General features: G+C 37.6%; 1 protein-coding gene across 1 annotated transcript in view; it reads left to right on the top strand.

Annotated features, from left to right (window-relative positions):
* Nucleotides 1–18,519, top strand: part of LOC132593699 (uncharacterized) — a 50,073-nt gene that overhangs the window by 7,568 nt on the left and 23,986 nt on the right. The window contains exons 2-5 of the mRNA XM_060286927.2: nt 2,848–2,929; nt 4,893–4,983; nt 7,420–7,481; nt 12,053–12,095. Of these exons, the coding sequence (XP_060142910.2) occupies nt 2,848–2,883 (36 nt within the window). The 3' untranslated portion in view covers nt 2,884–2,929; nt 4,893–4,983; nt 7,420–7,481; nt 12,053–12,095. The remainder of the gene's footprint in view (nt 1–2,847; nt 2,930–4,892; nt 4,984–7,419; nt 7,482–12,052; nt 12,096–18,519) is intronic.

The following is an 18,519-nucleotide window of genomic DNA, read 5'->3' as shown; positions in this document are numbered from 1 at the left end:
ATCCTTCTAGCTCAGGTTTGAGATATTCAAAACTCTGCCTCCTACCCAACTCTTTTCCAACATTTACTATATCACCTTGAAGCATTTGTGACCACATCTTTTCCATCTAGACGCAGTTGAGAGAGACAGCAAAGACTTCTGATATAAACTGCAACCTATACGCCTCCTACCTGGAAGCTTTAGAACATACTTGATTCTTGTCATTAAAGCAAATCTTTTGTTGTTGTCTCCAGGGCACAGAAGCATTTTCATGGCATAATGGAGTACAAAGTACATTAAGCCTAACTCTACTTCTCATCCTCTTTTACTTTAAATAGGCAGAAAAGAACCATCTCAAACACATTTTCCCAACAAATAAAATACATATACGATTATGTTTAGAAGATGTTTATGCAACATATAGTTAGACTGATGAATTAATGGACCTTTTGCCAATTGGCACAGTAAATATATATGTTCAATGTGCTCAATTAAAAAGAAGACAATAACATATTTTTACAGGTTAATTATCTGAGAAGAGTATTGTGCCAGCACACTTGATACTACAGTATTTCATGTTTGACAGGTAATCTTCTTTCAATTATATTTACTGCTAAATGTTTCTTGGATCAAGCTATTAAATTATAAGGTCAAAAGTAAAATGATATGAAATTACAATGATAAAGGGACACATATCCCACTTTATGAGAATAGAAGTTCTAATTTCTTTTCAGTACTACTAGTAGTGACCACAGTACTAATTTGAGCCCTTACTATGAGCCACTGTGCCCATATACATTTAGTTCTTACAGTAGTTCTGCAAAGGGCATATAATAATCCACAGTGTAAAGCTGAAGAAAGTGATTCTCATAGCTGAAAGTCACATAGCTGGTGAGTGGCAAAGTCTAGATTCAAACTTAGAGTCGTCTGACAATGCCCAGGTTGTTGACCACTATGTACACTGCTCAATTGTTGCACCAATAAAGTGCTTGAAATAATTATAGATTTGCCTACCCCGAAACTGCAGTGATTTAAAGACATCAAAGTTGCCAGTTGCTTAACCACATCTACTTACAGAAAGAAATTACATTTTATTTCATTTCTAAAACAAGATTAATTCTGCAGGCCCATCGAAACTTGAGCACACAAATCCTACCTCCAAATGAAAGATGCTTGTTTTCCATTATTCAACAGATGGCCCTGTACAGAGGCAATAAATATATAGTAGAATTTTCATTCAAATAAATGAGAAGAGAGGTTTCTTCTTGTCCTGATTCAGTGCCCATCATTATGGATTATGATGGCTCTTCCCAAACTTTACTTCATTCACTCCACTCTTTCTACAAAACTCCAGTAATGGAATCCATCATTCAGATATATGTGCAAAGCGAAAGGACTGTATTAATACAGTTGCTGAAAGTCAAGTTGATAGAGCACAGGAAATACATCCTAATAAATGCAACATTAATGTTTGTGTGGGCCTTGGAGTGAGGGGTAGAAGAATTTTCAGTTTAATGGAATATTTTGCCTCTTGCTGTGAAAGTGTGGCTTAATAGTCTTGTAATTGGTCATTTACAGAATCCTCCATCTCTGGGTTTCATGCTTTCTTTACTCTGCAGCTGTTGATTCCTTCTCTTGTTCTGGATGGAAGATAGCAACGAAGCCACTTCAAAGGGCTCAGCCTGCCTTTTTGTGTTATTGTTTAGATGAAGATATTTCCATTTATTAAAGCACACTATTTAAACATTTTTATCATGTTTTAAACTTGACTGTGTCCTGAAGGTATGAGCACAGGCAGACATAATGGGGGATGTTTTCCAGGAGAGAACATACCCTTATCAAAGGAATTATCAGAATTTTCATGTATGGATTGAGAATCAAATTCTGGAGTTAGACCTGAATTTAAATTCATACTCGCAACTTATTACCAGTCTCATCTTGATCAAACAGTTACCACACTTCTCATCAATTTCCTTATCTTTGAAAGCGGAATAAGAGAAGTATGCCTGGTGGAGTTACACATCAAGCTCATCTGATAGAATATTCATAAGGATTTTGCACAAAATATACATGGAAATATTTTAGCACCGAGTTTAGCATGCGATTCGTCTTCAATACATTTAAGAGCTATTATTTTATTATTATTATGCTATCATTAAATATCACTGTTAACTTAAATGTCATTATTGCTAACATTGCTGTAAAACTACCACAATAACCCATGATGAATTCCCCTCTTCTGTTTCCTTTGTTTAAATGGAAAATATATATATAAATCTAGACAGAGAACACTTTAGTGATCCTATTCAGTGGAGTGAGAATTTCCATGGCACTGATTAAAACAAATCCTGAATTGCATGGACTTAAGGTAACAGAGAGGGGCTTCCCTGGTGGCGCAGTGGTTGAGAGTTCGTGACCCGATCCGGGAAGATCCCACATGCTGCGGAGCGGCTGGGCCTGTGAGCCATGGCTGCTGAGCCTGCGTGTCCGGAGCCTGTGCTCCGCAACGGGAGAGGCTGCAACAGTGAGAAGCCCGCGTACCGCAAAGAAGGAGGAAAAAAAAAAAAAAGATAGCAGAGAGGCTAAGAGATTTGAAGTTAGACATCCCCAAGTGTGAATTCTACTGTGACCCTCTTCTAGCTGTAGAACCTTGAGGAAGTTACTTAAACTTTCTGAGCTTTACTGCTAGTTTCCTCATCTGTATCTTTTTCAGGACTATTTATCAAGCATCTTCCTGTTCTCTATGCTTGGACGTATCAATGAATAAATTAGACAAGAGCCTTTGCCTGCGTGCTCCTTCTTGCATGCTTTCTCCCTCCTTACACTCTCGTGTGGAAACGGATGTTATAAATAAATTCTATGTCACAGGTTGATGGGCGCTACGGGATAAGGAAAAGGATGTGACGCTCACTGAAGAGGCTTGGGTTGGGAGTGCTGGAGGAGTGTACAGGTAGGTTCTGATTTTAAATAGGGTAGTCAGGGTGGATTTTATAAGTTGACATTTGAGCAAAGACTTGAAGTGAGGGAGTTGTCAGAATGTATGATGGGGAGACCACTCCCTGGGAGCAAGAATAACCAGTCCCAAAACTCTAAGGCAGAAATATGCCGGGCAGCTTGGAGGAATATCAAGGAGGCCACCCTGGCTGACTTAGTCAGTGGGGAGGAAGAGACAGCAGGAGGGCTGGAGGTCGGATATGTGATGGGATGGATTGGGTAAGTCCTGGGAGGCCATCACATGCATTGTGTCTTTTACTCTAAATGTAGGCAGCCAGGGGCAGGATTTTAGCCGAGGTGTGGCATGAACTGTCTCTTGTTTGAAAAGCATAACTCTATCTGTGGTCTTGAGGATGTGGGGAGAGAGTGGAGTCAGGGAGAATCTCGGGAGGCGACTACAGGATCCTCGAGGTCTATGTTGGTGGCCTGCACCAGGCTGCTAACGGCTGGTAATTCTCAGAAGTGGCACATTGGGAAGGTTGTGACAGCATTTCGTGGTAGATTGAATGCAAGAATGGAAAGGAAGAGGGGGTCAAGGATGAATTCGAGATTTAGGGCCTTGGGAACTGGAAAGGTGTGGTTACTGTCACCTAAGATGGAAAAAGTTTGGGGTAGAGCATGTTTGGGGGATTAAAGACCAGTTTTGGAGGTATAAGATTTGAGATGTTTTTGTGACGTCCAAGTAGAGATGCTGAGTACACAGTTGGATACACAAGTCTGCAGTTCTGAAGAAAGGTCTAAACTAGAGATACACTGTAATACAATGGAGATATTAAGAATAATTACATGGAAGTGCTATTTTAAAGGTAAAATGAAGTAATGCAATTAGCACTCTGTCTTCTCAAAACATTTAATAACTGTTAGCTAAAATAATTACCTGAAATGAAAAAATACCTATAGTTTGTTTTGTTGTTTGCAGTAAAAGTGAATAAAATGTCACAATTATTTTAATAGTATTTGTGACACAGTAGTTTTAGTTAAGACACCATGACTACAAACATTTACAATAAACCTTTCGGTCTCCTGCTTTTCACTCTGATAGGGTACTTGGAACCATATTTTGTAAGGTTTAAGTTAGTTGTCATAGGGTACCTCTTTAATTAGAAGTAATTCTGAACTGTCTAGTTCCATGCAGTTTTATATACATATATGTATAATTATTATTTTATGATTTATCAAACTCAGTTGAAAATTTGCATCATTGATATACATTAGAATTTAAGCATTTACCCAGGTACTCAAGGAAAAAAATGTACTTGTCTTGTAATTTCCATAGGGGTACTTACTTTCACATCTTCCCTTCACTTTGCAATTGCAAACATGGCAGGGGAAATATTATCTTACTGGTCTTTGAGTTCCCCTTAGCTATCTGCAAGTCCTTAAACAGCCTTTGTGGCTTAACCAAAATTCTCTTCCACCTTCATTCCGCTAACAGATATTGGTCTAAGCATGTACTTATACTAAAAAATACATGACCACGTTGTCTCTACACATCTATAATTTTATGTTAACACTACCATTATGTAAGCTATACTTGAATTGTAATTATAACAGATTTTATGTCAACACACATCCATTTCTAGTGTTCATCTGGTGTTCAAGGGGAGAGCAGCATGTCGTAAATTTTATCAAAATATAACATCTGAAGAATAGAACAGAGGGTAATTGTGTAATTCTGTATTCACTCTAATTAAGTTCAGTGGAGTTGGCATAATAGAATTAAGATGAAAAAAAAAAAGACATCGAGGTACCATGGCTCCCTCTCCTAACACACCCTTTTCGTATCCGAGAGCAGAGACTCAGCACCTTTCTGTACAGAAATGGAGACAGGAAGAGGCCAGAGGATGAATGACAGGCACGAATGAGGTGGAACTTTGAAGAGCAACATGGAAATGAAATACTTCTTTTGTATTTGGTAGGTGGGGAAAATGTACCAGCGTGTATGCCTACTGGGACCACGTTTTCCAGAACAGTTAAGCCCAGTGTCAACTGTGCTGTCCCACCTTCCTCGTAAGTAGGAACATACTGTTACTTGAATCTTTGCTTCCTGTTTCTTGATAGCTGGTTGAGAAGATTATCACAGGAAGTGCATCTTGTTAGCAAATAGACTGTTTTGAAATGATTGACACTCACTGAAGAGTGGCAACTCCAAGCTTGCTCTCTCTTGATCTTGGACTATTTAAGTCTGGAGTGCAGGAGTGGGTTATGGGGAAAGACCATTGGAATTCTTATGTCTTCAGCATAATGGTTATAGCATAATGGTTAGGAGTGTAGGTGCTGGTTCAAATCTCTGCTTTCCACTTGCTAACCATATGAGCTTGGGCAATTTACCTGATTACCTGAACCTCAATACTCCTGCCTATAAAATGATGTTAATAATATTTCATCCCCATAGACTTTTCAATGTTAAATGTTTTCAATGTTAAAATGAAGTCACTTACACCAAGCACTTAATACAATGCCTAGAGCATAGTGAAGTCTATTATTATTACTATTACTACTACTACTACTATTATTATTATTACTGTCACGATGCCAGGTGCTATTTTTCCTATGCCTTATTCCATTATCTTCTGCCCTGTCCCCCCATTTCTGTCTTGTTTCTGTACAAGGGTAGGTTTGTCACAGAGCATTTTCTTTCCCTAGTGTCTGACTCTTAGTCATCAAGGTGACTGGTCCACGACCCGGCATTCATTGCTGCTCGTTGAAGCAACCCATTTTGAGAAGGGGAGTTGGGTATTGATGCCAAGTTGGGTCAAGGAGAGAGAATTTTCTCTCTTCTGCACTCAGAGAGCTAAGTGAAATATTCAGGCCTCAGAAGGAGAATCAGGCAAAGGGCAACATGCTTAATTTCATACCTTAGTGATTAAGAACAAGGCAGACAGGCTGGATTTGAACTGATTTCCGTCATGTACTGATAAAGGGATCTTAGGTGCTTTTGTAACCTGTCTGAGGCTCAGTCAACATCTGAAAGAGACGAATAACATTATCAGGACCTAGCGTATAGCCTCGTTGTAATAAGTGAGTAAATCCTTTTAAAACGTTCAGCACGTTTTTTGGCATATAAACACGTAATAAAATTTAGCTTCTTTGACTACTCCCGCTGCTAATATTATTAAGTAGCTGAGCAGATCCGAGGCCCATTTTTTTCTTAGATTGCACATAATCATTTGGACAACCAGCTCACATTGATCAACCGTTGCTTATATATAAACCCCCATGAACCCAAAGGTGCTTTAACTCTCTCCCAGTCAGAGCCTGTTCTGGGGGCAGAAGCAACACCGGCACTACCCCTGTCATCTTTGCCTTTATTGTCACTACACTCGCCTGCCGTACTGAGCACTTTCTGTGTGCCAGGCACCAAATTTAGCCCTGCGTATGCACTGTATCATATAGTTCTCACACTCAGGTGGGAGACGTTATCATCGTCCCCAATTTTCAGATAAAGACGCCGAGGTGTTGGAAAGGTAAGAAACTTGACCCACAGCAAGAGATGGAGCCGGAGTATTCAAACCCTTCTCTCTGACCTCAAGAACCCTTAAATATTAGCATACTACTACATCCTGGTAAGAAAATCTGCTTCCAGCCACTCTGGTGAGAGTAGAAATGATTCTCAGTCCCCACATTCCTCTATTGCCCATGCCACCGTAGCCTCAGGACTACCGGGGAAAGGAAGTGATCTCTTCAAAGAGCAGCCAAAGGGAACCTACTCCCTTCTGCCTTTTCGTAATCAACTAACCAATATTTTATTTCCTTCTTAAGAGTCCCCACGTGTTCCTTTTGGTACTTAGCTTGGCCTTTTAGAATTCTGACATTCTGTACATGACTCATCCACTGTATTTCATGTTAATTTATTGAGGTCAAGTATAGGGTCTTACTCATCCTGAAGTCCAGTTATCCCCTGTCACATCTAACTCTGTTCTTTTCTTCTTGTAGGACATCTGCAGATATTTATTTGAATTTTGTTGAATTGTTCTCATCAGTAGTACATTAAAAGTTATACAGAAAGTGCTTTCTTATAAGGAAAACCATCTAAATAGATTTCTAGCTCTTTACTTTTTATAGCACTATTGTAGAGATTATAGATCTCCAGGTAATATTTTTTAGATTGAGTTCTTCATATCATCTTATTTTTACATATAATGATAAATCTGAATTTTCTCTATCAAAGCTCCGAGACTTCACTGGCTTGTAACTTAGCTTGTTGATTATGTGTGGTTGACTTTTCCATTTACAATGATATGTGATCCTGGTAAGGATGGGGCTGGGTGGGAAGGTACATCTTAGGGCCATCAGTTGGTTTTGTAGAGAACTAACATAAAGATCTAAAGTCTCATCATATTTCTGCAGAACTCATGAATCATTTTATTATAATTCCATTCATTCAGAGAGTATAAAACCATTTTCAAATTGTTATTCCTAATTTGTTCATCTTCTCTTCCTTAGTCTTAGTGAGAAGAGAGCAGGCTGAATGGAAGAAAGTCATTATGACCACTGGGGCCACTAGGGTAGGCATCAGTCCCAGAGTTTTGTTTTCATCTCTCCGCTATGAATATTGGCTAATGTCTTGAGTGCTTACTTGGGGCAAATTACTTAGCCGACCATGGCAAATGGATTGTGTCATTTCATCCCCTGATAGTCATACAATTAATGTATGTATTATTATGATATCCCATAATGCATACATGGAACAGAGCCTCAGAAGTAGTTATTTGCTCACCAAATTATGGTAGATGTGGAATTTGGACTGAGGTCTGATAGACTCGTAAATCACTCCTAGTGATTTTTACCACGAAATTAAAGTTGTATACCTCTGGAGAGTAGATAGTTTCTAAAATTTCCTCAGCTCTAACGTTTTATAATTAAATTTTTGTCTGATGGCAAGCTTAACAGTTAAGATGGGTAGGAAGGAATGCCAGCCTGTTGAATGCAATTTCCCTGAAATAAACCTCTTTTATGACACCAGTTAACTCATTCATTCACTCAGCATGTATTGAATGTTTGCTCTGTGCAAAGGCATTTTAGGCATCACAGTGGAGTGAGCGCCCCTTCCATAGACTCTCCTGCAGCACTCAGAGAAGTCTTGGACTGGTTTGCCTGTTATGGAATGGGGCTTGGTGATAGAAGCCTGGTTTGTCCTCCACTGATAAAACTAAGACATACTCATATGAGTTTATAGGCATCTTGAAGCCGTGGGATAGTAACACACATGAATCTTACCATTTTTGCCTGGGATTAATGATATAAAGGCTTTGGATTTGGGTATGGAAAATGGGTGCAATTATGGGTGTGTTGGTTCTACATATATATGGACATCACGTGTCATCAGCCTGCAGCTACCTGCCATTCCTCACTACTCCTTCTTTTCACAAACCAAACAAGTACCTTCTTATCTCTCCTGTGGATAAGCTCTTGACAGTGGCACTAGGGCCTCCCTCAATAAGTACATCATTGGCTAAACCAGTGGTTTCTCAGATATGCTCATTGAACAACCCTTAAGGTGGATTGACATTCCACTGCCTAGAATAGAATATGGTGTTCTTTAGAAATCGGGGGGAAAAAATAGGCCACCAGATGTACTTTCTTTAATTTAAATTGTTTATATATATGAATAATTGTTATATATGTGTATGTATACTTGTTCATATATATGAATGATTTAAAATTGAAGAGATAGATATATACACACACATATATATATGTATATTTAAATTTTGGCTTCTGTTAGCAAGTAGTAAATTAAATTATTAGCAGATCCATACTGCAGGGAAATAACCAATCAGATTTCATTCAATAGCTTGCTTTTTTGTAGATTTATGGTTGTGATTTTATATCTGCAGGTATGTTTGCTGAAGAAAATATTTCTGCCACTTTACACAAAATTAAATTCATTTAATACCAATGCAGCATGTCTCAAATGTCTTAATACAGTTTTAATCTTGAATCGCATCAGAAGTATGAAATTAGAAACATACCCCAAAATCATTTGAAGATATAATTACTTTCATTTCCCTTATACTTTTGAGACTTTTGAAAAACAAGTATTTAGTTGTACTTATCTGTTTTTGTCTCTCTAAGGATAGCAAACACTGAAACACAATTCTTTTTAAAAGTCAGGATTAAAAATATATTGTCCAAGATGATCAAAACTAAGGAAGTGGCAAAGAAATTCAAAAATTTAAACTTTCAAAGGGTGCTTTTTTTGTGAATGTGTAGTACTTGTTCTTCTGAAGGAATTAATCTTTTTAAAAATTTAATTAACTTATTTTTTATTGAAGTATGCTTGGTTTACAGCGTTGTGGTAATTACTGCTGTACAGCAAAGTGACTCTGTTATACATATGTATATACATTCTTTTTCATATTCTTTTCCATTATGGTTTATCACAGGATATTGAATATAGTTCCCTGTGCTATATAGTAGGACCTTGTTGTTTAGCCAATCTATATATACCAGTTTGCATCTGCTAATCCCAAACTCCCAGTTCATCCCTCTCCCACCTGCTTCCCCCTTGGCAGCCACCAGTCTATTCTCTATGTCTCTGAGTCTGTTTCTGTTTCATAGATAGGTTCATTTGTGTCATATTTTAGATTCCACATATAAGTGGTATCATGGTATTTGTCTTTCTCTTTCTGACATACTTTGCTTAGTATGATAATCTCTAGTTGCATCCATGTTGCTGATGCAAATGGCATTATTTCATTCTTTTTTTTATGGCTGAGTAGTATTTCATTGTATATATGTACCACATCGTCTTTATCCATTCATCTGTTGATGGACATTTAGGTTGTTTCCATGTCTTGGCTATTGTGAATATTGCTGCTGTGAAGATCAGGGTGAATGTGTCTTTTTGAATTATAGTTTGGTCTGGATATACACCCAGGAGTGGGATTGCTGGATCATATGGTAGGTCTATTTTTAGTTTTCTGAGGAACCTCCATAGTGTTTTCCACAGTGGCTGCACCAACTTACATTCCCACCAACAGTGTTGTAGGAGGGTTCCCTTTTCTCCACACCCTCTCCAGCATATGTTATTTGTAGACTTTTTAATGATGGCCATTCTGACTGGTGTGAGGTGGTACCTCATGGTAGTTTTGATTTGCATTTCTTTAATAATTGGCAGTGTTGAGCATCTTTTCATGTGCCTATTGGCCATCTGTATTTCTTCTTTGGAGAAATGTCTCTTTAAGTCTTCTGCCTATGTTTTTGATTGGGTTGTTTGCTTTTATTGTCATCAAGTTGTATGAGCTGTTTGTATATTTTGGAAATTAAGCCCTTGCTGGTCGCATCATTTGCAAATATTTTCTCCCATTCTGTAGGTTGTCTTTTCATTTTGTTTATGGTTTCCTTTGCTGTGCAAAAGCTTGTAAGTTTGATTCGGTCCCCTTTGTTTATTTTCATTTTTATTTCTATTGTCTTGGGAGACTGACCTAAGAAAACATTGGTATGATTTATGTCAGAGACTATTTTGCCTGTGTTCTCTTCTAGAAGTTTTATGGTGTCATGTCTTATGTTTAAGTCTTTAAGACATTTTGAGTTTATTTTCGTGTATGGTGAAAGGATGTGTTCTAACTTCACTGGTTTATATAAGGCTGTCCAACTTTACCAACACCACTTGCGGAAGAGACTGTCTCTTTCCCATTATATATTCTTGCCTCCTTTGTCAAAGATTAATTGTCAAAGATTAACTGAGGTGTGTGTGTTTATTTCTGGGCTCTGTATTCTGTTCCATTGATCCATATGTCTGTTTTTGTGCCAATACCACGCTGTTTTGATTACTGTGACTTTGGAGTACTGTCTGAGTCTGGGGTGGCTATGCCTCCAACGTTGTTCTTTTTCTTCAGGATTGCTTTGGCGATTCTGGGTCTTTTATGGTTCTGTATGAATTTTAGGATTATTTGTTCTAATTGCGTGAAAAATGTCATGGGTAATTTGATAGGGATCGCATTAAATCTGTAGATTGCTTTGGGTAGTATGAGCATTTTAACAATATTAATTACTCCAACCAAGAACATGAGATGTCTTTCCATTTCTTTGAATCATCTTCACTTTCCTTTATTAATGTCTTACAGTTCTCAGCATATAAGTCTTTTGCCTTCTTGGTGAGGTTTATTCCTAAGTATTTTATTTTTGGGGTTGTGATTTTAAAAGGCATTGTTTTTTTACATTCCCTTTCCGATATTTCATTGTTGGTATAAAGAAATGCAACCAATTTCTGTATGTTTATCTTGTATTCTGCTACCTTGCTGAATTCGTTTATCAGTGGTAGTAGTTTTCATGTAGAGTCTTTAGGGTTTTCTCTATATAGTATCATATCATCTGCATCTAATGACAATTTTACCTCTTCCTGAAGGAATTAATCTTGAAGTTCTACTAAGACTTTTGGGATACCTGTTTTAATGAGCCACTACTTCCTGCCTGAGATTGCACTATGCACCAGAGATTCTAGAATTAGCATAATAAAACTAATAATGCAAACAACAGCAACAAATCTTCACAAACCTTCCTTGCAAGGAAGTAAAGTCCACTGGAAAAAACAGACAAGTGAAACACACATTCAAAATGGCAGTGATTCTCAAACATTTATGTGCTGAAAAATCATGACAAGCATGATACCCAGGGCAATTACTAGACCCCTTCTCCAGCTGGTCAGGTGTAAGGTCCTGTAACTCTATTTTTGGTGAATGCCTCCAGGAGAGTGTGAGACAGATGTTCTCAGTTGTCGTCAACCTTTAGTGTGCATCAGATTTGCCTGAGAATATTGTTAAAACACAGATTGCTGGGCTCCAGTGCCAGAGTTCTAACCAGTTCCCAGGTGTGGCTGATATTGCTGGCCCAGGGACCACATTTTGAGAACCACCTTTCAAAACTCTGCAGTATGCGACTGTGTGTGTTGTGAATGAGACGGGCCTAGAGAACCAAAGGAGGGCAAAGGGACTCTGCCCTAAATTAGCCAAAGGTAACAATAGCAGCTACAATTGATTGACCCAAGAAAAAATTATAAGAACTTTACCTGCATTTGCTCATTTAATCCTTTCAGTAAGGTACATAGGTGCTACTTAGTGTTCCTCTTTTACAGGGGTGTCCAGAGAAGGTAACTACTTTGCCCACGTCCTAAACTGGTAAGTAACAGATTAAGAATTCAAGTCTAGGAAGTCTGATTCCAGAGCCCACACCTCTACCCCTTCTGCATGTAGAGAGGAGTAAAGGGTTGTCAGTGAAGCCTTCCTGGGGGCCCTGGCCTCTGAGTGTAGATAGAAGGATGAGTGGACATAAAGATCATTATTTGTGTGTGGTGGGGGTAGGGGAGGAAGTATGAGGGCTTCCAGAAGAGCCCACCCTCCCCATACATCTGCTATAAGCAAGTCTGATGATCAGGAGTCCGGAACATGAGTATGACTATGGGATACTGAGAAGGGTTCTAGAAGCCTGAGGTTAGAGTTCTGGATCAGTTAGTAGGTAACAGAAAGTGAATGAGTGATTTACCTTATTTTCCACGGGTAGCAGGAAGTTTGGAGATAGTCCCTCTAGCGTTAGTCCAGCTGCTGAAGGGCATCACCAGGGGACTGGGTTGCTTCGCTCTTCCAGCTTCCACATCTCTAGCACGTCCACATAGCTTCAAAGTGACCCCAGAATCTCCAATACTGTTCCAACAATTTGGGCAGGAAGAAAGAAAAGGAAAAAAAAAAAAAAGAAATTAAGTAAGAAAAAAAAGGCAGTGTCTAACTCAGAGAGCAAATTTTTTACCACAGATGGTCAGCGGACTTGCACTTAGATCTCATCAGCTCGGATTTTAAACTGGCCACCTTAGCCTTAAGGATAATGGGGTCTCCTAAACCAGGGCTCTGATAGTAAGGAATAAGGAGAGAGTGGTACTGATTAGCAGTGCCTGCTGTCCCAAACAAATATTATCCCCAAACTATTTTTTTTATCCGATATTTTACTTTAAAGAATGGAGGGGAAACATTATGTATCTGTAAATAGCCTTTTAGAAAGGGTACAATTATATAGTTATACAACCCCCTGGAGGGCTCCTTTCTTCTAAAATCTCTTTAAAAACTGTTCAAGGTTAAGGACATTTTTAACTTAATTTAGTAACTTGCGGTCGATTATCTTGGAATGACATCCTCTCTCTGCAGATGTTCTGTCAGGCTTTAGAAAATTCTAGAAGTGGACAGAGAAGTGTTACGGTACATGTATTTGCAATATGCACGTCTTTGAAATGAAATCCATTTAGGGACCAAAAGGCATTTCATGTCTTTGCTATACATTTTCACATATTTGCCTTTCCAGAACTCCTTTGAGCAAATCTGTTAGATGTAACCCATCCATTTCTCCCATCTGAATTCTTTATTACTAAACATTCTTCAGTATGCTCTCACTCCCCTCTGTCAAATGTGTTTCTCTGGGTCCTCACCCTTCTCATCTCATATGTGAATGCGTATCTTAAACTGAAGCAACAGTCTGCTATGACTTCTCCATAACTTGAAGAACCCGTCTTTGTGGGAAAAAAAGTAGACTTACTAACTTAAAAGGTAAAATGCGCGCAATGTTTCTGAGAATTAAAAACTAAGATAAAAACATAAGCAAGGGAAAAAACTTACAGTGGATCCTTTTCAAAGACTTTATTTTACAGAGAAGGCAACTGAGGTTTAAAGAAAAAATGCGTTAGTTAAACACTAAATAATATACCTTAAACCTCAGTGGAGCAACACATGGACAGTTCATTTCTCACTCACTCAGGAGTGTAGTATGGACTTTGGTGGTCTGAGGGTCAGTGTTCTGCTCAGTTATTCAGGGACCCACCACCTTCATCAAGTGGCTCTACGTTTGTCCTAAAAAGGAAAGGAGAGAGGAAGCTGCAAGCTACAATTATCAACTCGTTATCCTTCAGACATAAACTCTTCAGGTCACCTCTGGTCACATTCTTTGGGATAGAACCATACCCAGATGCAAGTGGAGATGGAGAATGTTGTTCCTATCTTGGTCCTAGTGATGCCTCTACAGGCTGGAGGAGCTAATTAAAGTGTAGTCAACAGCTCGTTGTTTCTGCCACAATGAGTGATTAGCCTAAGGCTGTGGATTAATTATGTGTGTGTCACATATACATATAATACACACAAACATATATATGTGTGTGTGTATATATACATTTTTTAGCATGAGTAGACACATGGGGCTTCTGCCGTATCAAAAGAGTACAAACTGCCTCTTGTTGCTTTTTCTTAATTGAAGTTGACTACTACTATCTATTTCCCTTCATTTTGCTACCTCCCCCCCGCCTTTCAGTATTATATGAAAATTCTGAAAGAAATAATTTCAAAGTTTCCAGTGCTTTTAAAGGTAATAGAATACTCAGACCTTAACAATTTTCCTGTGTGAACCTTTTGCCAGACTAAAATAGTTAACTTATGAAAAGTAAATTTAGATTGATACAAAAGAGAAAATAAGCTGATTTTTTTTCTTTTTTACACAAATACCCTGAGCCAGGGTGGAAAATAAATGGAAAACTGGAGGAATTTAGATCCTTTTGTTGTAAATTTAAATATTTTTAATTGTAAAAATAATACAGGCTCATTGCACAAACTCCAAAATTGAAAGGATTTAAAGAAAAAAGGAAAAATAACTCAAAATCCCATTTCTGATAAATCATCTCTGTAACATTTTTGAGGGTATCTTTTGAAACTTTTTTGTGACGGGGTGCATATAAATACAATGCAAGTATAAAATACCTTTAATTATTATATCAAACTACAAAACAGTTCTATAACATTTTTATTTAGTAATATAAGTATGATTACTCATCACCTAATAAAAATCTGCAGCATCATTTTTAATGGTTGAACAGCATTCTATTATTTATTTAACCAGTCCCTACTGTTCAACATTTAGATTATTCCTGTCTTGCTTTGCTAAACAATGAGACAAGCATCCTTGTTCATATGTCTTTGAGCATTTGTTTATTTCCTTAGAATGGACTTCTAGAACTTGAATGGCTGGTTGTCAGTTCTGGTACATACTGACATATTGTCTTCCAGAAAGGTTACCGTGCTTTTTATTTCTATCAAGAATTTAACATCCAATGTGGTTTCTTACACACACTCATCAGTACCAGTATTATCAATATCAATACCAGTATTATCAAGTTTTTTAAAACTTTGTCATTCTAGTCAGTAAAATATGACACCTGAATTATTTTATTTGTATTTCTTTGCTTAATAATAGCAAGGTTGAACATATTTTCATATCTTTATTGGCTGTTAATACTTTTTAGTTTGTGACTTTATGGCATCCATTTTTTATCGATGTATAACAACCTTTTATATATCAATGTGTTTATTTTGTTGTTTGTTGTAAATGCAATTTTTTTCTCTTCATTTATTAATTTTTATTTTGTGTGTGTTGAACTTCTTTAATACTGTCAAGTCTATTCAAAAACCCTTTAATGAACACAACAAATGTGGAAAATCAGTCATTCTCCTGCATTTTGTAATCAATGTATTTCCTTTTGGGCAGTATGGAAATGTAAGTTCTTATTTCATCTTATGGTTGGAAAGAATCTATTCCCTCGGAAAGGGATTATAGTCTCCATGATGCAGTAATGGGAGATTTTATAGGATAGGCAGGGTCTCCAGAAGAAAAAACCCTAAATCACACTCCATTGGTGGTTGTCTTATTTATAAAAATGGCATTTGAGGTTGTGTGACTGCCATCAGGTAAGCAAAATTAATTTTTAGCATGAAGTACTCCTATCAGCAAGAACAGCCTAGGATAGGCTAGCAGTAAGAAGTGAGGGGTTAGAAGTAAGAAGTGAGGGGTTATGGGATTGGGGCATAGCCTCTGTTTCCTCCAATGCAGCTGGAAATTTAAACTCTGGGGCTCCTGCTTGATCCAATCAGCCCAGCTAGTATGTGTTGCCAGGTAGGGTGAATAGACTCAGAAGTACAAGAGCTCATCCTTGGTCCCCTCTGGAAATGAGCAGAGAATACTGTGTCAAGCAGAGGTGATCAGTCCATGGTCTGGAGACTTGGATCTCCTCACATAGTCCTTAAAGTCAGGGTGAGACAAAATGCCAATACAAATTATATTGATGACAGTATCAATGAGGTGACATTGAGTCCTTTGACCCAACGTGTGTCTGCAGTGTGCCATCCATTAGTAAATGGGCAAAGCCATTTGACAGATCTATGTGATACAATGAATGAATCTGACACTCATAGTTTGAAAAACTGAAACTGTATCCATTTGTCAAGAACAGTGGCTACTTGTTCTGCTTTATTCCCCCTGGTAGAACTAGGTAACATTGCAGGCAGGCAGTAAGACGTTCCGGCATTTCACCCTGGAGTAGCCCCAAAACTGAAGAAGCTGTCTTATCGGTAGTTAGCTCCTTGTCACCAAGAATATTAAAGTAGATTTGTATGATTAGCAAATTAAAGAGACTGTAGTGCCTACCACTACTGTATTCACTAAGGCACCCAAGTTATTCTAAAGAAATCCTAATAATACATTAGGACCATTTTGAATATTTTTATTTGATTAGCCATATCTTCTAGTTATACCATCCATCACCATTTTGACCACTGAAACTTGGCCTTCTTTTCTTACAGCCTAGCCCTGTGGTCTTGGGCTAATCACTAACCTGCTTAGATACAATTTTCTTCTCTATGAAATAGAAACAATATTATATGCTTTGAAGGACTGCAGGAAGATGAGCTGTAATGTTTATCAAGTGCCTAGTAAGTAGCCTGGCCCATAATAAATACTTGGCTAATTGTAGATGTTAGTTTCATTTTTAGTTTTATTTCCAAACATTGCTCTTTACTTTTGGAACTCTAAAATTTGTTTTGAGAGTGGAGGACTTGTTGTTTGGATTCCTCCAACACTCTCTGTATATTCTGTACTTCTATCCCTACATCATTTATATTAATGGAATAAATGATCTTTGGTGTGGTGATTCCAAGGTGACGAGGAGCTAAGTGGAGGTTCCGTATACACCTGGAAGTATGGATTTTCATGCCCAGTGCAAATGTGGGAAAGGCATTATTCCCACATTATAAATGGGGTAAAGACCTCCAACTTGAGGAGACTCTGGGTTGAGAGATGAGAGATCCTACAGGGTACCACAGGGGCTTTTATGTTCTGTAGCAAGACTTTGCACCTTATACCCTTGTAGTTAGAAGTAAAGCATACCACATAACTAATATCTAGTAAGCATTAGAGTTAGAATAGCTACCATTTAGTTAACGTTTCCTTTGTGTTAAGCATTTTACAGTTACAACATATGGATGGATACTATATTGTAATGGTTAAGAGTGTAGTTTTTTGAGCTAGATAATCCTGGATTGGAATCTCATCTTTATTACCTCTTTTTTTCCTGTTTTATTGAGGTATAATTGACAAAATTGTGAGATAGTCAAAGAGTATATCATGATGATTTGATATACATATGCATTGCAAAAGGATCCTTCCCATCACGTTAATTAATACATCTAACAGCTCATGACACCTTTTTCCTTTTTTTCTTTTTTGGGTGAGAACACTTAAGTTCTATTCTCTCAGAAAATGTTAGTTATACAATACAGTATTATTGACTGTAGTAACTATGTTATACAGTAGATCCTCAGACCTTATTCATCCTGCAGCTGAAAGTTTGTACCCTTTTACCAATCTTCCCCTCTTTTCCCCACTCACACCCCAGCCCCTGGCAACCAGTTTTCTACTCTGTTTCTATGAGTGTGGCTTTTTTTCTTTTTAGATTCCATATATAAATGATATCATTCGTATTTATCCTGTCTGGCTTATTTCATCAGCATAATGCACTCCTGTTTCATCTATATTGTCACAAATGAAAGGATCTCCTTCATTTTTTTAAGGCTGAATAATATTGCATTACCTCTTAAATGAGTGACTTTTGGTACATTGTTTACACTTTCTAAGCCTCAGGGTTTCTTTTCTTCTGTAAAAAAAAAAAAATATATATATATATATATATATATATATACTAACAGGTTATTTTCTGATATGTGGAATGTTTGTTGAATCAACAAATATTTAGCTGAGATCATAACTGTGACACTTAGCACTATATTAACATTTATTAATACTCTCCCTGTTAATTTCTACAGTAAATTGTATAATAAGTAACAATATTAATAGTACTACTAGTAGTTTTAGAAAATGCATAGGATGTGCCAGGCATCATATACTGTACTACCCTCCTTCATGTGTACCACAAGTTACATGTGGATATCATCTTCCACGTTGTTTCCTTTAGAGAAAATTGAAGCTCAGCAAGATTGAGTAGCTTGCTCCAGGTGTGAACTCAGGTCTGAATCACTCCACATAGAGGTTCTTAATGACTCCATGTCCTTAATTCCACATCTGCATTTGTTTGTTGTTGTTGTTGTTTTCAACTTTTCAAGCATCTGATCTGAAATTCCTTTCTCTTTGGGGAATTTTCCACTTTGTGGGTCTTGGTGAGAAACAGAGCCTTCCTCTCGTTATACAAGCTGAACATGTCAGGTACACTGTTTACTCACATGCTCA

Source organism: Globicephala melas, chromosome 17, assembly GCF_963455315.2.
Source record: "Globicephala melas chromosome 17, mGloMel1.2, whole genome shotgun sequence".
In the NCBI taxonomy this organism is placed as follows: domain Eukaryota; kingdom Metazoa; phylum Chordata; class Mammalia; order Artiodactyla; family Delphinidae; genus Globicephala; species Globicephala melas.
The sequence above is the reverse complement of the archived record's forward strand: the minus strand, read 5'-3'. Positions and strand labels throughout refer to the sequence as shown.